The following is a 27,360-nucleotide window of genomic DNA, read 5'->3' as shown; positions in this document are numbered from 1 at the left end:
AGGGAGGGAGGGAGAAAAGGAAGGAAAGAAGTAAGGAGAGGGCAGAAGGAAAAGGAAGGAAGGGAGGAACAAGGAAGGATGGGATAGAGGGAGAGAAGGAAGGAAAGAGGGAAGGAGAGGGCAGAAGGAAAAGCAAGGAAGGGAGGAAGGAAGGGAGGATAGGGAGGGAGGGTGCTGTCCCCACCGCTGCTCCCTCGGGACCCCCGTCTGCCTCCCACTCCCTGCCTCCCTCCCTGTTTCCCGGAGGGACCTGGAAGACGTCGTTGGCGCACTTCCGGCAGAGGTTGTGCTGACAAGGCAGGATGACCACCGGCTTGGTGAACATCTCCAGGCAGATGGGGCAGATGAGCTGCTTCTCCAGGCTGTCCAGGCTCTGCGGGCCCGAAGGCGAGGAGGAGGAGGAGGAAGAGGAGCCCGAGGGAGAGGCCTTGAAGCCCACCCCGAAGTTCATCCTGCCTCCCTTCCCTCTCTCCGGAGCCTCTGCTTCTTCTTTTCCTCTCCTTCCCTCTCTTGTCTTCTCTCTCTCCCTTCTGCCCCTTTCTCCTGGCTGGGAATGTGGGGCTGTCTATTTCGGTCCTCCGGCCACGTGAGCCCTCCTGGCTGGGTCCCTCTTTGGGAGGCAGCTGTCTTCGGGGCGTCAGCTGGCGCTTCGTCACCCTCCGCTTCGGGGCCATGACGCCTCCCTTCGGGCTGCGCCCTCCCTCCCTCCCTGCCTTTCTTTTCAGGGGAGCGGGTCTCATCCTCTGCCCAGAAGAGGACTTTTGTGGAGGGAGGATGAGCCCCAGTCTAGGCTCCAGGGCTCCGCCGGAAGGTTCGCAGACTCCCTTCCCTTCCCGGTCCCAGGTCCCTGTGAACCCCCCCCCCCCAGGCACACTCTCAGCCTCAGAGGGGACCCCCAAAGAAGGGGCAGCGAGCCAGGCAGATGCTGAGGAAGCCCTGCAAGGTTCTGGGGCAACGCTGACAGAGAGTAAAGGAATAGCAGTGCAAGTGCTTTTCTAGACCCCTCCTCGGTGCCCTGAGCGGTTTGCGAAGTGTGTAAGGGCCAAGGCACCAAAGGATCCCAGTCCCAGTCGAGCTGGAGCCTGGCAGAAGAAGGGGGTTGGACTGGATGTCTATGAACCATCGAGTTGGAAGAGACCCCAAGAAGGGCCCTGATCCATGCCAACTTCTGCCATCCAGCTTGTGCTTAAGACCCCCAAGAAGGAGAGGCCAGCAAAATCTCTGAGGGAATGTCTTCCACGGTCAAACAGCCCTTTCTGTTAATGGTCATAGAATCTTAGAGCTGGAAGAGACCCCAAGAAGGGTCCCGATCCAGTCCAACCCCAATCTCAGTCAAAGTACTCCAATCCAGGGAAGCCAAGAGGTGGGTCAGAGAGCCTCTCCTCAGCCCCAGTCCGGGAGGCTGGACCCCACAACATACTCCCAGAATTCCGTAGCCTTGAGCCAGAAAAGAGTTAAAGCAGTGCCAAACCGGGTTATTCCTCCAGTGTGGATGCGGGCTGAGACTGCTTTAACTGCCCTGTCTCAGTGTTAGGGAATCCTGGGAACTGTAGTTTATTGCAGGAGCAGAGCTAAATGCCTCACAAAACGAGAGTTCCCAGGATTCCTTAGCAGAGAGCCTGGGCAGCTAAAGAGATCTTTTTGACCTTCTTCCGAGAGCCTCTTTCCTTCTCCGAGTGTGATTGGCTCATGGGTCAGGAACCTTTTTCACGTGGCATGGCTCACTTGCTGGAGTGGCCCTCTTCTATGCAGACTCCTTAGTATGGTGTCTCCCATCTGAACTTGTTCTCTGCGGTGAACTATGGCTGCTGTTTAGATGATTTGATGATAGCCCTGTTTAAGTATTGGAAGGGATGTCACATTGAGGATGGAGCAACCTTGTTTTCTGCTGCGCCAGAGAACAGGATACAATGGAGCCATGGAGCAAGCTCTAGGGAAAGAGAGTCCTGAGAGTAAGGGCTGTTCAACAGTAGAAGACGCTGCCTCAGTGGAGAGGAGTCTCCTTCCTTGGAGGTCCTTAAGCAGAGTCTGGATGGCCAACTCTTGGGTATGCTTTGATGGAGAGTTCTTGCATGGCTGGATGACCCTTGGGGTGTCTGTCTTTCAGCGCAAGGAGAAACAAGGATCCACACAACACAGTTTCCAGTAAACTTCAGTGTGTTGCTGGAGCAAACATGGCAGTCAAACTAATTCCGTATTTGTCAACCAACATGACAAGTGAGCTTGAGTCACAGGGCCTGTGGCATAGGCTCAGATATGAATGGTTGATCTGTCCCTGCGGCCACTGCAAAACATGTGTGAGTGAGTGTGAGTATGACCACAGCAAATACAAAGGCTGGCAGCCAGGGAGCAAGGGACGGGAGGATTGCCAAGGCATGGCAGCCACAGCCAACAATGAAGAGCCAGAGGCCCCTTTCCGGGCCCCAGTGGGGAGCTGGCAGCGACACCCACTGGCTTAAATGTCCTGCAATGTCCATTAGGCCGGCTGCCACCCTTGTTTGGCCGCCTCAAGGCCAGCAGGCTCAGGGTGGGCAGAGGGCCGGACACGCTGCATGCTCACATAGAACATCCCAGGAGTATGTTGGCATACCCTGGGATGGAAACATTGGCGAAGGCGGGACACGTATTTCTATTCTTCAAAAGAATGTGGTTTAATATCAGCTGCCTTGAAAAAGCGCCTTAACTGTACACATCCCTTGTTTAGGCCTCCATGCCTACTGAAAAACAAGACTGCCACCATTTTCTCCTTGGATCAAACTCAAGGCGGCTGCCACACCAAGGAGCATGGCTGCTTCTCCAGTCCAGCCACCCTTCCTCTCCCTTCCTTCCCTGTTCCTCCTCCCCTTTGCAAGCGTGACTTCAAATGGACCTTTTCCGCCTCTTAGGGCAGAAAAATGAAATGCCTAGATATAGGATGGGGGACACCTGGCTTAAGGAGATTTATACGTGTGAAAGGGATCCAGGAGCCCAAGTAGAGCACAAGTTGAACATGAGTCAACAGTGTGATACAGCAGATAAAAAGGCCAATGCGATTTTAGGCTGCATCAATAAAAGTATAGTGTCTAGACCAAGGGAATAGTGCCACCTGGAATAATCCTGTGTCCACTTCTGGACATAACAATACAAAAGGGATGTTGAGAAACTGGGGCCATGTGTCCAAAGGAGAGCCAACAAAACAGTGAAGGACCTCGAAACCATGAAGCCTTATGAGGGGAGACTTGGGGAGCTGTGTATGTTTAGCCTGGAGAAGATAAGGTTAAGAGAGGATATGAGAACCCTGTTTAAGTATTTGAAGAGATGTCATATTTTGGATGGAGCAGTGTTAGAATCCTGATGTATTCTCTCAGATGTATTGTAACTGTGGATGCTGGGGGTATGGGTTGCGCTTTGGCTAAGCTTTAGAGATAGAGATATGTAGTGCTAGGCTGGACCAGGTGTGGGCTACCTGGTGTCCTTGAGGGTCTGGCTCACAGAGGCTGGGAAGAGCAGCTCAGGGATGGGAACCAGTGAAGGGAAGGAGGGGTCCTGTTGCTCGGGCTTTTGCTTTGACTGCATTGGTTTGGCTGGGAGGGCTCAGTCTCAGCTAAGACGCTGAGTGATGTGGAATGGTTGATTCTGGAGCTATCAATCAAGTGCTGTTGATTTATCAATCAAGCCGACGGGTTGATTGTCCTGGATTCTGGTCTCGCACTCTGACAAGCAGGCTTGTTTTCTGCTCCTCCAGAGAATGGGACCTAGAATTATGGATGCAAGCCACAGGAAAAGAAAATCCAGCTCACTATTAGGAGAAAGCTCCTGAGAGTAAGGGCTGTTGGACAGTGGAAGACATTCCCTTGGAGTCTGGTGGAATCTCCTTCCCTGGAGGTCTTTAAACAGAGGCTTGATGGACATTTGTCAATGGGGATGCTTGGCTTGTGATTTCCTGCATGGCAGAAGGAGGCTGGACTGGATCTGGGCCCTTGGGATCTCTGTGAAACGGCCTGGCCCTGGGACCCTGCTGGCTGCACAAGGGCCAACTGGGTCCCGAGGGGCTTGCCAGGAGGAGGCTGGGCAGCACAGCCAGGGTACTTGGCCAGTGGCTCTGCCCCACTCACAGCAGCCGCAGGGGAGGAGAATTTACATGTTGAGAATCAGGATTGGGAGATTTTTCAAAAAGTGTGTTTCAATTGTTCTTAATTCCGTTTATTGATTCATCCTATTTTAAGTTTTACATGTCTTTTCTCTGGCCATCCAGCCGTTTTGAAAACCTCCAAAGAAGAGACTCCACCATCCTCCAAGGTAGCAGCGTCTTCCACTGTTGAACAGCTCTGTCAGGAAGCTCTTTTCCTGGAGCTTGCATCCATTGCTCCATTGTGTCTCTGGAGCAGCAGAAAACAAGCTTGCTCCATCCTCAGTATGATACCCCTTCAAATACTTAAAAAGGGCTCTCATAGCACCCCTTAGCCTTCTCTTCGCCATGCTCCCTAAGTCACTCCTCCAAAGGCTTGGGGGTTTCCAGGCTTTCCATCATGTTTGGTCACCCTCTGTGACCGGGTTCGACTGCAAGCCACCTGGGCCCCTGGGCTAGGGAAAATAAGCATAATCCTACCTGCGAAAGAGGGCCAGCTGAGCAGAGGGGTTCTTGCAGTTTCACCCCTTCAAATAACCTGAGCCCCCCAGACCTTGGGAAAAGGAGAGACGGGGAGGCTGGCCGGCTGCCTGCATGGCACCCCAACCCCCTCCAGGACCCCCAGCTGCTCTACCTGGCCCCAATCCCTCTTCATACATCCAGGACCCACAAGGACTCTGCCACGCAGAAGAGGGATGGATGGACAAACGGCTGAACAGACAAGCACAAAGCTGCTCCTTCCTTTAGAAACCTTTAATTGTGCAGATAAAACTCTTGATCAAAATTATTTGTCACAGTGTGAAAAAGGGCCCTTTGCAGGGCTGCCCCAGAGAGGGGGGGATGAGGGAGTGGGCGAAGCAGCCGCCTCACAGTGGCTGAAGTTGCCTGGAGCAGAGGTGCCTTTTAGGGTGGGGGGCAAGGGAGCCCGCAGGCGCACCAGACAGGGGCTCTGGGTCCATCTGACTTCCACCCTCTGAGTCTCCTTGGATGCAGTTTGGCACCAGCGCACGAGGGAGACTTGGTGCTGCGCCGCCGCCGCCTCGGATGGATGGCCTTTGTAGCTCTACCAGGGTCCAAGGCAGGCAGGGCAGCGTCTCCCCTCCTGCTGGAGCTGGGATTCCAAGCAAGATTGGGGGGGTGGACCCTTTGGGCTGACCAGAGGGATGGGGCACCTTGGCCAGCCAGAGAGGGAGGGAAGGAGGGAGGGAGGGGCTGCTGACTTCCCCACCTCTCCTCCATTTCCGCCTCCCAGCACTGACTTAGCCAGGCCAGCCCCGCAGGAACATGGGCGCCATGGCCAAGTCGCTTCTAGGCCAGAGAGAGAGAGAGAGAGAGAGAGAGAGAGAGCAAAGCCAGTCCTTCCTTTAGAAAGCTTTAACTGTGTAGACTGAACTCTTGAACCAAGTTTGTCACAGTGTGAAGAATGGCCCCACTGCATCCCAAAGGGACAGGGGGCCCTTGGCCGGCCAGAAGAGGGAAGGAGGGAGGGAGGGACAGCTGATTTGGGGACCCCCATTTTCTCCTCCTAAGCCAGACCAGCCCCAAAGGAACGTGGCCCTGCAGCTGCTGGGGCACAAGAAGCCGCTTCTTGGTCAGAGAGAGGGAACTGCCCTCCTTCTGCCCCCATGACACCTCTCCCCTGGAAGTCAGTGCCCGGCAAGAACCAAGCAAGCCCTTGGCTGTGTTCCCTGAGAAGAATGTTGGCAAAGTTTGAGCAGGAATTCAAACCCCACGTGGGGCAGACACTCGGCCCCCCAGGCATCACAGTTCTATGAAGGTGGGAGAAATTTCTCTGCCCAGAGTCCACTGGTGTCTCTGGAATGGCTGCAGAAAGTGGGGGGCTGTATTGTGAGCGGCAGCCAGACTCTGGTGGAGAGAGAGAGAGAGAGAGAGAGAGATTAGTATCTCATGGACAGAGATAGATGTCCTGGGAAAACAAGGCCCTGGTGTAATAGGGTTGGGGGGGTCCATGCCTGCCCAGACGTCTCTCAGTTGGTTGCCCTGACAGCCTGGAAGCAAGTGAGGGGATCTTCCTTCTGGAGCCTTCTCAAAGACTTCAGAAACAGAGGGGCTGCCAAGGTGGAGGAAGAACGGGATGGAAGTGTCTACATCCCCTCATAGCGCTGGGGCTGCTCCCTAGAGAAGCCTCAGCACTGAGGCCTCATCTGGCAGTAGCAGCAACAGCAGTAGCCGCCAAGCAGCTAGCCCAAGTCCTCCCCACTCCATCCAAGGGACCCCAGACCCTCTCCCACCGCTGGCTGCAGCGACTTCAGTCCCACAGAGGGTCCCAGAATGCTTACGTGGTCACTGTTTGTGGGGCTGGGTCTCATCTGTGGTCTGCAAGGGGGCACTGGCAGTGGGCTGCATGCGGATGGTGTCGGCACCTGGGGGGCAAGCATAGTCCACAGGGACTGTATAAGGGGTGAGGGCAGCTGGACTGAGCATAGGAAAGAGCAACTGAAACAAGGTTCTGAAACAAGTATTGGGATTCCGACAAACACACCCACCCTATGGAGATCAAACCACAAACACCTTTTCTTGCCATGAGTCACCACGTCTCCACAGACCCAGCCAGTGTTGTGTCTCTGCATCCTTCCCCTTGTTTAGCCCCCCTGCAGTTAGGCCATTCCCTGCCCTGCCGGATGCTCTCACCTCCATCTTCCGCCCGAATCTGGGCCTCCAGGTCCTCCGGATTGACGTACTTGTAGGCCTCCTCGTCCTCCGGCGGGCGGCACTTCCCACAGCAGAAGCAGCAGCAGCAGCAGCAACAGCAGCAGGTCAGGAGGCTGCAGCACACCATCAGTGGCTGGAGAGGGAACAAGGTCAGCCTCCTTCCTTCTGGTACCCCAACCCTCCGACCTCTGCAAGGAGGGGCAGCCCTTGGCTCCCTCCCTTCCTCCCCCTGGCCCCCACCCACCTTGAACCACCACTTGGACATCAGGAAGTAGTACTTGACGCTCTCCTCGCCAAACTGCTCAGAGACGTAGAGCCCCATGGAGCCGTACTCGTCGTAGATCCGCCGCTTGTTCTCATCGCTGAGGGTGGTGTTGGCGTTGTTGATCTCCTTGAACTTCTCGGCTGCTTCCGGGTTGTCAGGGTTCTTGTCTGGGTGGTATTTCAGAGCCAGTTTCCTGAGGAGGAGAAGGAGAGTGGGGAACAGGGGACACCCCAAACCATAGGCTTAGTGCAGGTAGACCAGGGTCAGGATGATGGCACAGCCCCATTCTCCCGAAGAGGGTACCATCAGCCCCCTGGACCCCTCTTCCTTGACTGATGAGATGCAGCTGCCTGGGCCTTTCTCAACTAGCACGGGGGGGGGGGGGGGGGTTGGGATGACAGGAACCTGGTGCGTACACTGAATGCTCCGGTTGCAAGCCTGGACCAGGAAGGCCCCTCCACATCCAAGCCCCAAGGGCCCCACTCCCAGCCTGGTTTAGAGTAGGCAGCAAGGGCCAGATGACCAGTGGTCCATGGGGGCCACTTGAAAGCAAAGTAGGTTGTGACACACATGGATTCTGATCGCTGCCCTGAGCATCGGCTCTCCCCCAGGGAGGTGGGCTTGCCTGCATTATGGCTAAGCACTAACAACTGCTCAGATCCACACAAAGGGTTAATTGGCACCTAGTAATCCCTGAAGCAGAACCTAAACCTCCTAAAGGTGCCAGATCTTGTTTGATCTTGAAAGCTAAGTAGAATCCTAGAGCTGGAAAAGACCACAAGGGCCATCCAACCCAACCCCCTTCCGCCACGCAGGAAGACACAACCAAAGCAAATAGCATCAGCCCTTGTTAGTATTTGGGTGGGAGACCAAGAAATACATTTGCTGACTATTTCAGAGAAAGAGACGCACAAAACCACCCGAGTGAGGTTCATTGCCTAAGCAAACCCTGTGAAATTAATGAGGGCCAGGTGACTTGAAGGCACACAGACACAGCAGGTAGTTTCTCCTTAATCTGGCTGTTCAAGGCTGGGAAAAGATAAGCTACAGGGAAGCAAACCTTTCTCTCATCTGCATTCCAAGGGGAAACCAGCCACACTTGCTGAGTTCAACAACCTCCTGCTCTTCTGCTTATTTCTGCATGCAAGAATCCCTTCTAGGAATCTCCCTTCCTCGGCCTCTTTTGTCAAGACAGGGAGGCAGTGCATCCCAGCCCAGGACCCTTTCAGCCAGCCCTGGGGAGTGGGAGTGATGGCCATGGAACAGACCAGTAGCATTCGTTGCTTACAGGCCCAAACTGGTCACTTGCCACAAGAGATGCTGGAAGCCAGCCCAAAGGACTGGGCTGCTTTTTGGCTGTAGAACTCCTGCGGCATCTATTTGCCACCCATGAAATTATTCTCACAGCAGTGTTGTGTGGCTTGGTTCTTCATGTCAAATGAAGTGATGGACCAGTTCAGGACAACCGTCATGGCTGCCATGGGAAAACAGGAGAGGCTGCATGCAGTGGCTGCTCTGCTCACTGAAAGCCTGGGGTTCAAATCCCCCCCCACCCCCCACCCCAAAAAAACAGCCTCACCAGGAAGGAGTAAATCCCTCTCCAAATGAGTGTTGGCTACTCCCAGCAGACAGCACAGACAATTATGGGCAAGGGGGGATGTAAGGGCATAGAAGGGCCTTGTGCCCCTCCAAGCCACCCTCCCTTGCTGCTGCTTTTCTGCAGCACAAGGCCTTGCAAGCTGTCTCCCATGCTATTTAACATCTACATGAAACCGCTGGGAGAGATCATCCGGAGACATGGGGCGCGGGGTTATCAGTACGCTGATGACACCCAAATCATTTTCTCTATGTCTCCGACTGATGCAGTGACTGGGGATGACGTCTCTCCTCTCGCGGCCTGTCTAGAGTCAGTAATGGGCTGGATGAGGGAAAACCGACTCAAACTAAATCCAGAGAAAATGGAGGTACTAGTGATAGGTTCCCCTGGTCCAGGAATGGCGGTGGTTCCACCTGTCCTGAACGGGGTCACGCTCCCTGTGAAGGACTCCGTGCGCAGTCTGGGGGTGCTTCTTGACTCGTCGCTTCACCTGACAGCTCAGGTGAATGCGACGGTCAAGAGCACCTGTTATCAGCTTCGGCTGATTCGCCAGCTGCGCCCATACCTGGCCCAGAGGGACCTAGAAACTGTTGTACATGCTCTGGTAACTTCGAGATTGGACTTCTGCAATGTACTCTACATGGGGCAATCCTTATACCAAACTCGGAAGCTCCAAATGGTACAGAACATGGCAGCCCGGCTGGTCACTGGCGCTCCCAGGACCAGCCACATAACACCTGTGCTTAAAGATCTCCATTGGCTGCCCATCCACTTCCGAGCTCAATATAAGGCGTTGGTTATTACCTATAAAGCCCTAAATGGCTTGGGCCCAGGATTTCTGAAGGACCGCCTCTCCCCGTACATTCCGCCTCGCACCCTCAGAACATCTGGGCAGCAACTCCTGAAGGTGCCTGGGGCCAGGTTAGCTTCTACTGCAAGAAGGACCTTTTCCACGGCTGCCCCAGCCCTTTGGAATACGCTGCCCATGGAACTCCGCTCATCTACCACCCTGGCCCAATTTAGGAAGGGTCTCAAAACCTTCCTATTCAATCAGGCATTCCCCGATTAAATATCCTGTGGGCCTCCCTCCTCTCTCGTGGCCGTGAGGTTGGGCTAAGGGGCTTTTTATTGTTTTTAAGATTTGTTGTATGTGTCTGTTTTTAACCTTGTATGTTATTTGCACACTGGTGCACCCTGTAAGCCGCCCTGATCGCTTGGAAGGGCGGGATACAAATAAAAATTTTATTATTATTATTATTATTTATTATACACAACCCAAAGCCCCCTGGGAAGACCACCTCATTTCCCCGCATGGCTCAGCAGCAACCGCAAGCCCCACAAGAACAAGAATTGCTAAGGAGTGTGAACCTACAAAATGTAACTCTGTAAAGACACCTAGAGATGTTCCTAGGCTGCCTCTAATGTAAGCCTATCAGGAGAGACGACGATGTATGGATGGGTGAGCAGGGCAGAGAGCCCTTTCTGTCTGCCCATTCTTTCTGTGCCAGCCTGCATGCCACTCGTGACCTTCGATAACTACTAGGCTATCCATAAACCCAAGATTTGTGGCACAAGGAGCTGAGAAAGCACCGCACACTTGCAAGGCTCTTCACACCCAGGAGAGCTGCAAAACACTAGGAGGAACTTCCTGACAGTAAGAGATATTTGGCAGTGGAACACGCTCCCTTGGTGTCTCCTTCCTTGGAGGACTTTAAACAGAGGCTGGATGGCCAACTGCCAATGGGGGTGCTTTGACTGAGAACTTCTGCCTGGCAGAAGGGGCTTGGACTGGATTAGGGCCCTATTTGGGGTCTCTTCCAACTCTATGATTCTCTGAAAAGAAGGTGGAGTCCTGAGGAAGATGAACTTTGCACTCAAAGCAGGGTTAGCACAGAAGGGCAAAATATCTGCCCTGCCCAGAAGGCAGCTGCTTCCCATATCTGGGCACAAGGGCAACGGGAAAGAAAACATCAGGCTATGCTATGTTGGCGCTCCAATCTGAGACATTTAAGTAAACTCTGCCCAGTGAAACAAAACACTAGCGACTGAATTCCATACGCAAGTTCTTAATTCACAATAGGAAGCATTAGGCAGAATTGGAAGCTGCAAAGAATAGAAAAACCATGCTCTTATGCTTTGTTATTATATTTTACAGAACATACTGCGCCTTATCAGTTTGTGAACGCTGTCTTTAACCCTAAGCCAAAGGGTGGTCACACTTACTATGAAGGATGAAAAGCTAACACGTCTGCCTTTTAAAATTACGCTTGTCCCTCCACGTTTGCTGGGGCGAGGGGCACAGGACCCCCGTGAATGTGGGGGAAATGCAAATAACAACAACACTGTGTTTTTACCTGAGAGGACACCTCTCTAGGAATCTCTAGGTCCTCCAGGGCAACTCTGTGGCCAACCTCTGCCAGACACGGACCATAGAGTGGCACTGGAGGAGCTCCAAAGGCCTAGGGGAGTGTCCTCTCTAGGAATCTCTAGGTCCTCCAGGCAACTCTATGGCCAACCTCTGCCAGACACGGACCATAGAGTGGCACTGGAGGAGCTCCAAAGGCCTAGTGGAGTGTCCTCTCTAGGAATCTCTAGGTCCTCCAGGCAACTCTGTGGCCAACCTCTGCCAGACACGGACCATAGAGTGGCACTGGAGGAGCTCCAAAGGCCTAGGGGAGTGTCCTCTCTAGGAATCTCTAGGTCTTTCAGTGCGACGTTTGGTTACAGTTGACCACAGAGTTCTGCTGGAGGACTTAGATATTCCTAGAGAGAACACAGCAGCATGAACTATGCCTTCCCTTGATCTAACCACTAGGCTTCTCCTGATGCAGCCTAGAATCGCACTCTTGGCCTCCCTCCTCCGGAAGTCTAGAAAGCCTTGGAAGAGGCCTCTGAGCCAGGCCCACAGGGACGCGTCCCTTGCCCCGGACGCCTCCTCCTCACCGGTAGGCCTTCTTGACCTCCTCGGCGGAGGCGCCCTTCTCCAGGCCCAGCACGCGGTAGAGACTCTCTCCGGCCCGGGACATCTTCCGCTGCGAACGACCGGCCTCCGCCGCCATCGCGCCCTAAAACCGGGAAGGAAAGGGGGAGCGGCGTCAGGGGAGAGACCCGGAAGAGGAAGGAGAGCCGCGGGGCGCCGTGACGCAATGCCTCGCCGTGTGACGTCACAGCTCGCAGCCCATGCCCCCCCAGTAACACCGGCGCCCCCAACCCCAGGGGCTCTAGCCAGCCAGCCAGCGAGCGGGCTTCCCGCCGGGACCCGGCCTGGCTCTCTCTCGCGGAGAGCGAACCCCGCGCCTGCGCACTCGCCCCCGCCTCAGCCCGACCATAGACTGGAGGAGGGACTACCCCAATTAGCGCCACCGCGCGGCCGGAGGAGGAATCGCAGCGGCAAGGCAGAAGGGGCGGGGCCCCGCAGCAGAGTAGGAAGCATAGGGCGCCTGGGATGATGGGAGTTGGAGTCCGCCGATGCCTGCCCCGCCCCGGGCTCCAGCGGCAGCAGAAGGGACCCAAGAGAGTGAAAGGGACAAGCGCCCCCACAGCTTGGACTGCAGCCCCCGGCAGCCCTTTCGCAGCCAGGAGTTGCAGCCCAAGGAAGGCGAGGAAGCTCCGCTCCTCCTGTGCCTCATCTGCCTCATGGGACTGCCAACTCCTGCTGCTTTCTCTCCCAGCGTTTGCTCTTGCCTCCTGGGGCGATGGATGGATGGCCGTTGTACCATTGGGAGGCTGAGGGAATTCATCCACCTGAAGCCCTGCAGCCACTGCATCAAAGTAGCAGCCACAGCCTTCCCTTCCCAGGGCGCTCTGCACATGCCCAGGGGCATAAGACGACAACAAGGGGCCAGCAAGTGGGATGGAGGCTGGGCCAAGGCTGAGGCCCCCAGGCAGGCCAGAACCCCCCCCCCCCCCCCGCCTGCCCCTAAGCCAGAGAGCGGGCCTTGCAGGACGGTCCCCCCACAGTTCACTCTTCCCTCGGCAGAAATGGAGCCAGCAGGAGGCGCTGCAGGTCTTTTATTCTCCCATACAAAAGCAAGGAAGGCCGCTAAGTACAGTACTGAGAAAAGGGGGGGGGGGGAGAGAGGAGGGCAGGAGCAGCGGAGGCAGCAGCAGCCCTGGGCAAAGGGCAGTGGCAGAGATTGCCAGCCTGCCTGCCTGGCCCCTGGAGTGGGTCCCTCACACAGAGGCCCCCCAGCCAGAGCCATGCAAGAAGGCACCAGGATGGCCGTGGCTCCCTGCTTCCTTCCCGCCAGGCCCTGGGAAAGGCCTGGCAGCCCAACTCCAGGCCAGGAAGGCCACCGGCCAGGGCACCACCATGAAGGGTCCTCCCATAAATATCAATAAATACCGGGGGGCTGGGAGAGGGGTGCTCCCTCGCAGCCGCCTGGCCGGACGCATGTCCTGGAGGAAAGGTCCATCCTGTCCCAATTGTGGCCACTGCCACGCACAGCACCCCTGCCGTGCCTGGAGAGGGCTTGGCACAGGGGCACTACCCCAGAGGCACCACTCGCCACCATTTTCACTTTCGGCCGGCCGGCTGGCCAAAAGACAAGGCCCCAGCCTGCAAGGCCAGGTCAGCAGTCCATGCTGTCGCTATCGTACCAGCACATGGTGCCGTCGGTGCCGAAGTATCTGTCTCCGAAGTTACCTGGTGGAACAGGAGTCACAGGAGTCACAGGTACAGTGAGGCAACCCCTGCCAGCCCCTATCACTATTGAGGCCAAAGCCTTCCCACTCAAGCCCATTTCCCCAACTCACCGATGCCAGGGACAATGTGGAACTCCTCATTGACCCTCTTGTCCACCGCTGTGGTGATGATGCGCACACGAGGAAAGGCATAGGCCACAGAATGGACCCCCATCTCAGCCATAAGCAGTGAGAGCAGGAAGATCTTGTCCTCTTGCACCTCATGGTCCTGTGGAAGAGCCCCACACTACCCCTGTGAGCAACACTGGCAGCCAGAAGGAAAGGGATCCCAAACTGCCTCCACCTCCCTGTCTGTCTCCCCAGGGAAGGGTCTCAACGCACCAGCAGCACTCGCACAGCCATCATGGCAGCAGCACCAGTGGACACCGTGCTGTCCATCAGGATGACATAGTCCTCGCTGATCTCCTTGGGCAGCCGGAGGTAGTGCAGCTGGGAAGAGAGGAGGGTACTATGTCAACTGTCCCTCCTCCCCCAGCGACCCAGCCTGTAACCCACCCCTCACCTCTGGCTCCCCAGTGTCATGGTTTGTCTGGATGAGGATTTTGCCCAGGCGGATGTCCTTGCAAACAGCGGTCAGAGCCTGCTCCATGGTCTCGCCTGCACGCAGGATGGAAACACCTGTGATCTGGTGGAAGGGAAAATGGCACAGGCTGAGAGTTAGCCAAGTAACCCATTCCATGGCTGCCACCCTGCAACCTTCTTCCTTGGCGTGCCCTCTTACTCCAGCTGCTAGTGTCCAAGTGCCCTCCCTGCACCAAAGCCCCTCAGCCTCATGCCACAGCAGCCCTTGCCCTCCGTTGGGCTGTCCTCACACCAAGCGCAAACAGGGGCCAGCCAGAGAAAACCCAAGGCAGGAATGGGGAGCGTCCTAGGAGCAGTTCAGCCGTTTCTTGCCACAGACCCTTTTGGAAGTCACTCACCCGCTGCCGATGGAAGCGCTTCCCCTCATAAACCGTCCCCTGCGGTGTCTCCACAGTCACTGGCTGCAAATGGAGAGGAGAAGGGAGAGGGAGAAAAAAGGTGGTGGGCAAAGGGGGAAATGGCCAAGAGAAGGAGGGAAAGCCATTGCCACCACCCAAGGACATCCCCCCAGAAACAGAGAGTGTATGGAGGGCAAGACCCACTCCTCAAAGACAGCCTACAGTAGCCAGGGGAGACACCTACAATGCTTTATTACATAGTGAAACTCATCTCCCATCTTGAATCCAAGAATCAGGGTGGTGTTTGCTTGGTTTTTTTTTACAATAAACCATATGGCTGTGACAGTGGCAGAAGCACAGGTGGAGGGACACACCTTGAGGGGCAGGAAGGAGAGGGCATGCTCGATCAGCAGGCGCATCAGGCGCTTGGAGTAGAAGATGAACTCGTCCCGGCTGGTGTCCTTGTTCCTGTGGGGCAGGCAGAGCGGGGGCGCCCAAAGGGCCACCCAGGTTCCTCAGTGCCAAGTGTCCCCCTTTCGCAGACACCCGTCTCCACAGGAATCCTCTTGGAGCGTGGGCCCAAGCCTCCCCCAGACACCTCCTGCTGTGGGGCTGGCATTGCCCCTTGGAGGCGGGAGGGGAAGCCTACCTGATGATGGTGTGCATCCCCCGGACCTGCGGTGTGCTCTCCAGGACACTCAGGGTCTTTGGCAAGGGCTGCCCCTGGTGGGCTGATGCCAGGGCCGCTCTGTACAGGAGGAGGAGGAAGGGAGATGTCTTGGATGCTGGCACAGCTGGAGGCTCAGTTATCACACACCCCATACTATGCTGCAGCGGGGCAGAAACAGTGGCACCAGTAGAGGGGCAACTGGGCATATGAGCTTTAGCCTCTGGGCCTTACTGTCTCAAGGCATGAGTGGGAGCCCTTAGCTGCCTGAGGCTAGCTTGGCACCTCTGGGCACAATGTGGGGACAGCAGGCGAGGAGCACCCCTAAAGCCCTCTTGCCCATCCACTACTTCCAACAGGAGGAGCCTTGCTTGACTCCTCTCCATACATACGGGGGAGAGAGGTCTGTGCAGCAGGAAAAAGCCAGCTGAAACTGCTGCTTCCTTTCCCTTTTCTTCTTCTTAATAATACTATCCCACCATTTTCAGGTTTGGGACTCAAAGAGACTTAAAACAGTTAAAAGAGGAACAGCCCCATCTTCCTTTCTCCCAAGGAACACAGAATGGGGATGGAAGACACAGCCTCTTCCTCCGGGGAGCCAAAAAGCTCAGCCAAGCCATCCCCATACACCAGGGTTGGAGTGAGAGAAGGGGGGCAGACCACATTCAGGAGGGGAGGGGGGAGTGGTGGATGAGCACCCCTCCCATGCGTTCCTTCAGTCTCCCACTCAAGGGCTAGAATGCCCAGTGACCATCATACCTGACTGTGATTTCGCGCTGGGCGATGGCCAGAAGTAAAGCAGGAGGAGTCCACGCCAGGGGAGGCAAAGTCATGGTCAGGGAGGGAGTTGGAGGGACAAAGAAAAACACAGCCAGTCAGTGTGGGGACACCAGCCTTGCGCGGTCTGCCTCCCACCCACCCTCCTCCCAGCGCGTCCCCTTCCCCTCGCTTCCCTCCTGGCCCCTCACCTTCTCCAGCTGGCTGTGCACATGCTGAACAATCAAATCCAGTGCCACAAAGTTCTCTCCTCCTAGGAAGAAAAAAGGGAGACAGACCCCATCATCCAGCATGCTTTGGCTTGCTCAACACTATGCCCCCCTCCCCAGGCAGGTGCCCAGAGGCCATTTGCTGGGCAACTGCAGGGCATGGCACTGGCACGTTCTTCTGTTGCTCTTCTTTGGGCTCCAAATAAATTTTTCAACTTTGAGAACATTTCAAATACTCCGTAGGTTCATTTTAATACAGGTAAAAATGCCCCACTGGCCTGGATAGGCTGAAGCCTGGTATTTCTAGAATCCTAGAGTTGGAGGAGACCCCAAGGGCCATCCTGTCCAACCCACTTCTGCCATGCAGGAACTCTGACAGATGGCCATCCAGCCTCTGTGCAAAGACCTCCAAAGAAGTAGGGAAGGGAGGGATGTTTATGTTTTAAAAACACAACAAAACACTGGGCTGTTCAGAAGCAACACTCAGATTCAGGGCCTCAGCCGACAGCCTCTCCTCACCTGTCATCACTAAATGTGGCCCAGATTATCATGTGAGTGTTGCTTCTGAACAATCCAAGGCCCCTCTCCACACTACAAAGAATAAGAACAACTGGCATATTGCCTTGGAGGAGGCAGCACCGCATCTAGAAACAGTGGCAGGGCAATGCAGGCTCTGTTTCCACTGGGAGAGCGCATTGCTTGCGCAGACACAGCCGCACTCATTCCAATCCACCTCCGTTCTCCATCTGCCAGCAGACAAACTCCCAACTTATTTAGACAGGGCATAGGCTGCATCCACACTGCAAAAATAATCCAGTTTGACACCACTTTAACTGGCATGGCTCAATGCTATAGAATTCTGGGAACTGTAGTTTGTTGTGAACCAGAGCTGAATGCCTCACAAAACTACAAGGCCCAGAATTCCTAAGCAATGAATAATGGCAGTTAAAGTGGCATTGAACTGGATTATTTCTGCAGTGCAGATACATCCCTAGTGATTCGCAAATTCTGGCCTTCCAGGTGCTCTGGACTTCATCTCCCAGATCTGTCCATTGGCCAAAGTGGCTGAAGCTGCTGGAAGCTGAAGTCCAAAATGCCTGAAGGAGCTGAGTTTGGGAATTACTCCATTGGGCAATGAACCGGTTGCTGCTTTTATCACCACTCATAGGCCCCATACAGACAGGCCAAAATAAAGCTGCTTCAGGTCATATTGGAGGTATGCTGTTTAAATGATGCATGCGTCCTAAGAGTCCAGAAGCTGTGCTCCAGTCCTTAGCACAGCTCCAGTGGCTTTGGAGTGGCTTCCGGACTCTTAGGACTCATGCATCATTTAAACAGCATACCTCCAAAGTGACCTGAAACAGCTTTATTTTGGCCTGTCTGTATGGGGCCTTATGCTTTATTTAAAAGCCCTCCATTTTATGCTTTATATACTTTTACACTGCTTTGTATTAATACAATAATACAAATACAATTGATAAAGCACTAATACTGAATATACCACATTCCTATTAGTTCTCTAAAAAACAGTTCATCAGTAGCCAATAATCATAGTCGAGACTGGAACATCATCATAACCTTTTATATGGAGTCCGATGGATAAGGCCACCGGAGGAGATCCGTTTTGAGTGCCTTCTTAAAGGCCTCTAAGGTACTGATGAGACGGATCTCTTCCGGTAGGCTAGTCCATAATTTTGGAACCGCAGCTGCAAACGCCCGATGGGAAGTTGTCATTAACCTAGTATTATGCTGTTCCATACTTCCCAGATGTCCTGAGAGTTCGGGGCGGATTGTGTAGGGAGAGGCGTTCCCGCAAGTAACGGGCCCAAGCCATGTAGGCCTTTAAAGGTGATGAACAACACCTTGTATTGCGCCTGGAAGCTAATTGGCAGCCAGTGAAGAGAGTTTAACACAGGTGTTCCGACCGAGGTGTTCCAGTGACCAATGGGGTTGCCGCATTTTGAGCCAATTGAAGCTTCTGAACTTGGTACAAGGGTAGCCCCAAGTAGAGCACATTACAGAAATCTAACCGAGAGACTACCAGTTCAAGTACCACTGCTTCAAGGTGCTTTCGGCCTATCAACCGAAGCTGATACCAAGCACTCCTGGCCGTCGCATCTATATGAGATGACAACTGCAGGGACGGATCAAGGAGTACTGCCAAACTGTGAACTTCGTCCTTTAGGGGAAGTGTGACCCTGTCCAGGAATGGTTGACAAATCTCCAATCCTGGACTTGAGGTACCTATCGCAAGTACCTCTGTTTTCTCTGGATTCAGCCTGAATTTGTTTTTCCCTCATCCAGCCCATTACTGACCCAAGGCAGGTATTCAAAGGAGAGATGACATTCTTAGTCACTGCAACAGCTGGAGACATAGAGAAATAGATTTGGGTGTCATCAGTGAACTGATAACACTGCGCCCCATGTCTCCGTAACCACAAGTTGAACACGAGTCAACAGTGCGACGCGGCAGCTAAAAAGGCCAATGCAATTTTAGGCTGCATCAATAGAAATATAGTGTCCAGATCAAGGGAAGTCATAGTGCCACTGCATTCTGCTCTGGTCAGGCTCCACCTGGAATACTGTGTCCAGTTCTGGGCGCCACAATTCAAAAAGGACATTGAGAAACTGGAGCCATGTGTCCAAAGGAGGGCAACCAAGATGGTGAAGGGTCTGGAAACAATGAAGCCCTATGAGGAAGGACTTAGAGAGCTGGGGATGCTTAGCCTGGAGAAGAGAAGGTTAAGAGGGGATATGGATAGCCCTGTTTAAATATTTGAAGGGATGCCATATTGAGGAGGGAGCAAGCTTGTTTTCTGCTGCTCCAGAGAATAGGATATGGAGCAATAGATTCAAACTACAGCAAAAGAGATTCCAGCTCAACATTAAGAAGAACTTCCTGAGAGTAAGGGCTGTCTGACAGTGGAACAAACCCCTTCCTTGGAGGTCTTCAAACGGAGGCTGGATGGCCATCTGTCAATGGGGATGCTTTGATTTAGATTTCCTGCATGGCAGAAGGGGGTGGGACTGGATCAGGGCCCTTGTGGTCTCTTCCAACTCTATGATTCTGTGAGTCTATGAGTTATGCCAACCCTGTTGCTCACTATGCTACTGGGTCATCCCTTTCTAGTCCCTCAACCCTACCCCAGATCCATGAGTACGAAAGGCTTCTCATGATTTTCAGACCAAATATAAAATGGGGTGGGTGAGAGGTTTCTGGACTGAAGTGGGGCACCCAGTTAGCCCAGCCAGGGCTTAAGAGGTCACCTCCAGTGTGTCTGGATGCCATGCAGATGAGGGAGACAGCAGGAGCTAGCTTCTTATCTTCATGTCCAAAGACTAGAGCATGAACCAGTGGGTTCAAATTACAAGATTCCCTCTCAGTTCCAGGATTTGTTGATTCTAGGACTATTCTCACACTGCAGAGTGTGTGTGTGTGTGTGTGTGTGTGTGTGTGTGTGTGTGTGTGGTGGGGAGCACAGTTTGAAGGTAGAAGAGGAGGGTTTTGGCCAGGCTCCATCCTGGGAGTTGTAAACAACAGAAGCAAGCTGTGAGCCGGGGCCTTTTCCCTGCTGCCGCTCTCTGACTCTCCCACACAACGCCAACGCTCCCCACTTGCAACAGAGAACAGCTGAAGCCAGTCTGATTCCCCATAAGCCCCACCAGCATGATTCTGAACGCCCTGAAACTGCCTCGTTTTGACATGACTAATGGTCTATTTCTGTACTTTATGTACTGTGTTGTATTCCACCGGGATTTTTAGGTAGACTTAAACACACTTTAAAGAAACCACCTGGCCTTACTGTAATGTCTCCCAGCCCTGCCCACCTGGGTTCTCTGTACCGCCAGAAGGGAGGCCTGGGGGGCCGAGTAGCCGTGGTCTAGCAGGACTCCACCTCCCTCCCCAAATGCCTTGTCCTACAGACGGCTGCGTTTGAAGGCGGGTGGCTGGGACAGAATAGGAAGTCTGGTGGTGGACTGTCGGCTCTGCTGTTCAACAGGATGGGGCTACAATCCCTCTCAAGTCTCAAGTCCCCCAGTTTGGGGTCCTCCTGGACTCAACTCCTTCTCAGGTTTAGAGTTCTGAATAGACTTTACATTTTAATGCATAATTGTTTTACACTTTAATATTGTATAACTGCTTTTTAAATTTCATAGTTATACATTTTAATGCTTTTGTAGTTTTAAATTGCATTGTTTTACATTTTTTGTGCACCGCCTTGAGAGAAAAATATTAGCTCTGAGCCTGGATGCCCAGGTTTCACAGCAAAGGCCAGGCATGCATTTGCAGAGTTAAAACTAGTGCGCCAGCTGCACTCTTTCCATGAGATGTCAGATACACGTGCCTTGATTATATTACATTGAGACTAGTGTAACAGCCTCTACATGGAAACTCTTTGGAGAGTTCAGTGGGTCCAGAATGATGCCAGGCCCCATCATAGGGAGCATTTGTTGTTGTCATGTGCCTCCAAGTCATTTTCGACTTATGGCGACCCTAAATGAACCTATCACAGGGTTTTCTTGGCAAGTTTCTTCAGAGGGGGTTTGCTATTGCCATCTCCTGAGGCTGGCCCAAGTTCTCCCAGTGGGTTTATATCGCAGAGCGGGGAATTCTGATCTCCAGAGTCATAGTCCACCTCTCAAACCACTATGCCATGCTCCCTGTCTATGGAGAGTATATAACTCCCTTATTGAAACAGCTTCACTGGCTACCAGTTCACTTCCGGGCACAATTCAAAGTGATAAAGCCCTATACCGTTTAGGTCCAGACTGTTTGAAAGGCCATATCTCCCCACATTAATCTGCCAGAACTGTTAAGATCTTCAGGGGAAGGCTTTCTCTCAGTTCCACCACCATCACAGCCTCAATTGCTGAGGAGCGAGGGAGAGCCTTCTTGGTGGAGGAGATCTGTCTTATGACCACCTTGGATGCTTTCCAGAGGGCAATTAAGACTGCTCTCTTCCGATGGGCCTCTCCATCTCACCAGGTATAAGATTGCCTGTTATGCTGCGTCCCTTGGACTATGAGCATGGAATGAATTTACGGTAACTGTCACGATGGTTCTATGTGATAAGGTTAATTGGCTTTATTCATAGTATTGCTGTAGATTGTATTCTATTGTAAATTATACTATTGAATGTATTTTATTAGGTTGTAATCCCATCTCAATCCGCAGGGAGAGGCGGGGAAATGTAAATAAATCATCATCATCATCATCATATATGATCAACTCCTTTCCATGGAAGGCCAGGCTGCTCCCTCTCTGCATTCCTTCCACCAGCAGAGAAAGTCCTAGCTGTTTAAGCACTTTTAATATTTAATGCTCTCAGTGAGGCTTTTTATTAAAGTGTCTGCATTTGTTTATTTGTTTATTTGTTTGTTTATTTTCTTAACTTCTGTATACTTTTCAAAATAATTTTATACTGTTTTAGGGAAGATGGTTTTAATGATCTTTAGAACCGTATTGTTATGACTTGCTCTGTGAGCCTCACTGGGTCCCACTCCAGGAGAAAATAGGTGAATATGCACCAACTGGCTCTTCTCCAGTGTTTGATGGAAGACCCAGTTCTGCTTTAGGAGCCATTTTTCATTGCAACCTTTTCCCAAATGGACAAGATGCCAGCGAAGGCAAATGGCTCACTGTTTGAGCTCAGAGAACATCTTGTCTAGTACCAAAAGAAAACCAAAACAAAGACAGTGAAGGTTGCCATCTGGGGAGGCAGAAATTGTACATGAGAATTTAATCCAAAGCATTTCCAAAGGAATACTGACGACAGGGAAAGTGTCCAGAGAAGGGCAACCAAGAAACCAAAAGTCCAAGGAGGAATAGCTTAGGAAGCTGGGCAGGTTTAGCCTGGAGGAGAAAAGACTGAGAAGGGATATATATGGGAGCCATCTGCAAACAGCTGAAGGGATGCTGTCTTGTGGGAAACAGGCCAAGCCTGTTTTCTGCCACTCTGGAGGGTAGGATGCCAACCCCAATGAATTCAAATGATAAGAAAGAAGATTCCAACTAAACGTTAGGAAGAGCCTCTCCTAATGGCTAGAGCAATACAACAATGGAATTAACTCTTCAGAAGACCATGAACTCCATCTTTGGAAGTCTTTAAGTAGTGGCTGGATGGCCATCCTTTAGGAATTCTTTAGTTGTATACTCCTGCATGGCAGAAGATACAGTTGGACTACATCAGTGTTGCCAACAAGCCTGGAAGATAATTCCCGGAAATGTCTGTCCAAAACCCACTGAATCCCCCCAAATCACACGGAATATTCAGCCACAATTCCCAGAAAATTCCCATCATGTTAAAATGGTGGATGTTTTGCAAATAAACGTAAACATCATTGAATAAAAATAACGGTAACTTATTTCAATCCTCAAAATCACCATTGAACCAAACAAAGAATGTTTCAGTCCTTTTCAGATATTGATTTTGACATGAAGGGGGTCCAGGAAGCTTTGTGCCAAATAGAAATGTGTTCGGCTGCAACCGCACTGCAGAAATAAATCCAGTTTGACACCCTTTTCATTGCCCTGGCTCAGTGCTAGGGAATCCTGGGAATTCTAGTTTTTGGAGACATTTAACCTTCTCTCTCAGCAAACTCTGGTGTGACAACAAACTACAATTCCCAGGATTTCATAGCACTGGGTCATGGCAGTAAAAACGGTATGAAACTGGATTGTCTCTGGAGTGAAGATGCAGCCTGAGTTAGGTCCAAGACACACTGCAGAAATAAACCAGTTCAAGACCACTTTAGGTGCCCTGGCTCAGTGCTATGGAATCCTGGGAATTGTCTCTGGAGTCTGGAGTGAAGATGCAGCCTGAGTTGGGTCCAAGACACACTGCAGAAATAATCCAGTTTGAGACTGCTTTAGCTGCCCTGGCTCAGTGCTAAGGAACCCTGGGAAGGGTAGTTTTGTGAGACATTGAGCCTTCTTTATCAAAAAGAGCTCTGGTGCCACAACAAACTACAATTCCCAGGATTCCCTAGCACTGAGCCAGGAGAGTTAAAGCGGTCACAACAAACTGGATTATTTCTGCAGTGTTTTGGACCTTCGTTATTAAAAATGCTCAAGGTCCAATCCATACTGCAGAAATAATCCAGTTTGAGACTGCTTTAACTGCCCTGGCTCAGTGCTAGGGAACTCTGGGAATTGTAGTTTTGTGAGAAAGAGCTCTGGTGCCACAATGAACTACAGTTCCCATGCATCTGAGGAAATACGCTTAAGTTTAGGAAAGGTCATGCTGCCAACTTTTCTTTCAGTGAGACTCAAAAGGTGCTGCAAGATCTATCTCACTATCATCATCATCACCATTATTATCTTCATTATTAAATCCAAATGCAGCTGAAGAAGTGGACTTAAATTGACAACACTGATATCCTGTAGACTCATTCTCTGGGGCTGTGATCTGGAAGCCTGGAGGCAATGCCCTTGTCAAACCAGGGAATCCTGGTAATTGTAGTTTGTTTTGACATGTTGAGACACTGCTTTTACCAGCAGCCAGGGCTCCATGCATGAAATTCTGGGCTTGGTGGTTTGTTGTGCCCAGAATCCCATCATCGCAGGGAGCCTTGCAGTTAGAAGCAGTGCCAAACTGGATTATTTCTGCAGGATGGATGGCAATGGAAAAGAAAACGAAAAGAGAGCCACAAAACAAAATTCTGGGAAGACAGGGCAGGGATGCCAACTTACCAGGTGCTCTGCCCATGCTCAGAGGCATATTTAATCACTAACACACACACACTCAGGGACATCGCATTCACATCACACAACCCAAATGGTCCTCACAGTACAACAACAACCCTGAGAGGTAGGCTTGGGGCACTCTGCCCAAGCTCAGGAATTCAGAAATTCAATTGTCACTCTCAGGCAGACACAGAAGTCCACAACATCAAGCCATGATGATACCATGATCAAGTATTGCCTTTGTGTGCCTTAAAACTTATGTCTTACTTGGAAATCACAGGCAATTGGGATTAAGCCAGCCAAGATCCCTCACTCCCTGCCTCTCTCTCTCCAGCACTGCAGCCACTTTGCTTTGCCCCTGGAGCCTGAGAATGCCTGAGGGGGGGGGGGCAAGCACTGTCCTCTCTCTGATTGGCTGAACTATTCCTCCAAACAGTTGAGGTTGGTTGGGGGGCTTGCTCCGTCCTGGCTCTCAAAGGGAGTCATTAGAGAGAAAGAGAGAGAGAGAGAGTTTTTCTCCAGCCCTCTTGGCACTCCAAAGGGTTTTGGTTGCTCTGCAGGCAGCCTTCTCAGGCTGGAGCTGAAAGGGCCAAAGGCACGGAAAAGGCACGGAAAAAGAGCCAGGCGCGAAAATCACACGAAAAGCTCTGAAAAGTCCCCGTTTTCATGTGAAAGTCGCAAAATTGGCAACACTGGACTACATAGCCTCTTCAGTCCCTTCCAGCTTTGACTATATGAACTCACGTGGCAAAAAGAGAGGCCGCCCAGAGGACATACGGTCACCACTGGCCAATCCAAAGGAAAGGAAAGGGAGTTGACCGTGAGCCCCCCTGCCCGCTTCTCTCACTGGGAACTCCCTCTCAGCCAAGCCGGTCTTCCTTAAAGCTCAGCAAGATACACATGCACATTCACTCCACAGCTTGACAGTGCTCCCAAATGCGCACCCCTTCTCTCCCCATCCCCTGGAAGCACACAGCCGCTGCCAGCCTCTCCCCAGACCCCTTCCCTGCCCACTCCTCTCACCTCGGGGGACCACAATGTCTGCAGCCTGCATTGTGGGCTCAATGTACTGCTCAAAGGCTGGCTTCACGAACATGCTGTACTGCTTGATGACACCAGCCACATCTCGGCCACGCTCCATGATGTCCCGCTTCAGCCGCCGCACTAGTCGGATGTCTGAGTCAGTGTCAACAAATACCTTCATATCCAGGAGCTGTCAGGGAAAAGGAAAACCCACAGTTGTCTGAGCCTGGATGAAGCCCCCGACCCCAAATCTCACTCTCGATCCAGGTGAAACGCAGGCACTACTCCCTGTTGCTCTCTTGAGGGAGACAGTGCACCCGGAAAGGCAATCCGCCTGGGAAGGGGCTCCGGAAGGGAGTCCAGATGCCAGGCTCTGCTCCAGACCCAAGGTTCTCCCATTGCCACCCACTTTACCCAGCCCCTTACCTGCAAGAGCTCCTTGTTGGCAAATGCCAGTATCCCTTCAAAGACAATCACATTAGCCCCATAGATGGTTTTCTGGGAAAGGAGGAAAAAAGAAGATTCAGCATCTCAACAATCAGCTGGCAGAGGTGTCCTCTCTTTCCCTGGAGGACAAGCCCTCCCTCTTGGTAGGCCATGCTCAAGAGAGGCAGGATGCCCCTCTATTTATCAAGAAGTAGAGGGTGCAGCTGGCCATCTAGGGATGGACATCCTTGAATATCTGAAGGGATGTCATAGAGAAGATGGAGGAAGCTTGTTTACTGCTACTCCAAATACCAGGAGACAGTGCAGTGGATTCAAATAGCAAGGGGGAAAAGTTTCCATTCAGGCTACATTCCAGAGGAAGGACCTGGCAAAACTACTTCTGACTATCCCTTGCCTAAGACAAGCCTACGAAGGCTTTTCATGGGGTGCCATAAGTCAACAAGCGACTTGAATACACATACACATTCACGCACACACACACACATTACAAAAACCTATTTTACTATGTGGGCAGTTCAGCAGTAGAACATGGACTGCCTTGAGAAGTAGTAGACTCTCTTTCTATGAGGGTCTTTAAATTGAGGTCAAGTGGGCTTCTTTCAGGAGTGATTTACATTTGTATTCCTGCGTGGCAGAAGTGGACCAGACAGTTCTCAGGGGGCCCTTCCCACTCATGATCCTATGTTCTGTCTGCTGGCTTCCTTCCCTTGGTGGTGCTCTTCTTATTTTCCAAAGCTGTAAGAGCCCAGCCTCCTTCCCCCACATACTGTGCCTTGGGACTGCTCCTTGGAGAAGGACAAGGCTGATGCAGGCAACGGCTTGAATCCACAGAGGATGCCCATCCCCAGGGGACTTGCTCTGAGCTGCCTGTCCTACAGCCCTTGCTGGGAGGGAGGACCACTGGCCACTCCAACTGCAAGACCTCATAGAGCAGCTCTTCTCCCTGCTCTTTCTTTGGAGGTCTTTAAGCAGAGACTGGATGGCCATCTGTCTCAGGGGATGCTTTCATTGTGAGTTTCTGCATGGCAGAATGGGGCTGGACTGGATGGCCTTTGGGGTCTCTTCCAACTCTTTGATTCGATGATTCCACCTGGAACTTGCTTGGGGAGGCCAGGGGAAGCCTCATCGACCAGCTATCATCAGACTTCCAGGGTCACACATATGCACACGCGCGCACACACACACACAGGGTCAGGGATGTGGGGTGCAGTTTCCACCTTGCGGCCCCGTCACGCACCCACTCCTTGCGCCGGCTGTGTGTGGTGAAGTCATAGACAGGGACTTTCACGCTTTTGCCCTCCTTAAGCCTCCGCAGAACGCTGATCAGGAGGTCAAAGTCAAAGGCGTCTGGGTGGTCAAAGTTGTATTCATTGCGGGCGGCTGCCTCCTGCTGCTCTTTGTTCAACACCTGGGAGAGAAGAAAGAGGGGCACAAGGGGATGACCAGGGTGTGGTTATGCATCCCTGAGGGTCAGTCTGGAACTGGCCAGGCCAGCCATCCCACTCTCTGCCCCTGGTGCTGCTCTTGAAGGGTGGCCTGAGCCCAGGGCACCGGATGTCTCTTCCTGGCCGCCCACCTTGTAGAAGCTGTCCATGGAGAGGAGCACCACCCAAGGGACGTCCAGCGCCTCAATGATCTTGTTGGCCACCGTTGTCTTGCCGGATGCACTGCCACCACACAAACCTGCAAGGACAACGAGATGAAGATGCCCAATCATCCCTCTCAGATTATGGGGGGGGGGGGGCAAAGGTCAGAGGGGCTACCCCAAAGAGAGAGTGCCCTTGCGGTGGGCTTGGATGGTGCCTTCCTTGGAGGCAGAAGGGGGTCTCTCTCATGGATCCTGTGAGGCCAGACCCTGGCCCAAATGGGAGTCAAGGGGGAGACTCCAGACCCACTTGCCCAAGGGTAGGAGGCCATGGGCTCCCCCTTTCCTCACCAATCACGAAGGCCTCCTTGAAGGGGGTCCCGGTCTCGTTGTACCAGGGGGGCCTTCCGGCCGTGTAGATGGTCCTCTTGCTGGTCCGCAGCAGCGGTGGCTCCGTCTTGGATTGGCTGGTGGTCCTCTTGCGCGGAGAAGGCGGCGGAAGCGGCAGGTGCCGGGGCAGGCTGAGGGGGGCAATAACAACCACATGTTTTATTTTTACCCCTATAAGATCCAGGCAGCATTACAACAACGAAAACCATACAATACAATAGAAAATCCCATTCCCCCCAAAGTAATAAATAAAATAAAATAAATAAAACTTTTATTTATATCCCGCTTTTCTGTGACAGGACAATCAA

General features: G+C 52.6%; 2 protein-coding genes across 3 annotated transcripts in view; both read right to left on the bottom strand.

Moving 5' to 3' along the window:
- Positions 1-27,360, bottom strand: part of TRIM54 (tripartite motif containing 54) — a 192,486-nt gene that overhangs the window by 16,292 nt on the left and 148,834 nt on the right. The window lies entirely within an intron of this gene.
- LOC121919936 (uridine-cytidine kinase-like 1) overlaps positions 7,091-27,360 on the bottom strand; it is a 161,133-nt gene continuing 140,863 nt past the window's right edge. Inside the window, exons 2-17 of the mRNA XM_042446973.1 lie at positions 27,014-27,183; positions 26,654-26,760; positions 26,315-26,485; positions 25,057-25,128; positions 24,631-24,820; positions 15,903-15,964; positions 15,694-15,710; positions 14,917-15,015; positions 14,642-14,735; positions 14,268-14,330; positions 13,850-13,972; positions 13,669-13,776; positions 13,399-13,555; positions 13,243-13,288; positions 11,587-11,708; positions 7,091-7,239 (exon numbers count right to left, since the gene is read on the bottom strand). Coding sequence (XP_042302907.1) covers positions 7,226-7,239; positions 11,587-11,708; positions 13,243-13,288; positions 13,399-13,555; positions 13,669-13,776; positions 13,850-13,972; positions 14,268-14,330; positions 14,642-14,735; positions 14,917-15,015; positions 15,694-15,710; positions 15,903-15,964; positions 24,631-24,820; positions 25,057-25,128; positions 26,315-26,485; positions 26,654-26,760; positions 27,014-27,183 — 1,615 coding nt within the window. The 3' untranslated portion in view covers positions 7,091-7,225. The remainder of the gene's footprint in view (positions 7,240-11,586; positions 11,709-13,242; positions 13,289-13,398; positions 13,556-13,668; positions 13,777-13,849; positions 13,973-14,267; positions 14,331-14,641; positions 14,736-14,916; positions 15,016-15,693; positions 15,711-15,902; positions 15,965-24,630; positions 24,821-25,056; positions 25,129-26,314; positions 26,486-26,653; positions 26,761-27,013; positions 27,184-27,360) is intronic.

Source organism: Sceloporus undulatus, chromosome 1, assembly GCF_019175285.1.
Source record: "Sceloporus undulatus isolate JIND9_A2432 ecotype Alabama chromosome 1, SceUnd_v1.1, whole genome shotgun sequence".
Lineage (NCBI taxonomy): Eukaryota > Metazoa > Chordata > Lepidosauria > Squamata > Phrynosomatidae > Sceloporus > Sceloporus undulatus.
Note: the sequence above shows the minus strand (reverse complement) of the source record. Positions and strands in the feature narration are given on the sequence as shown.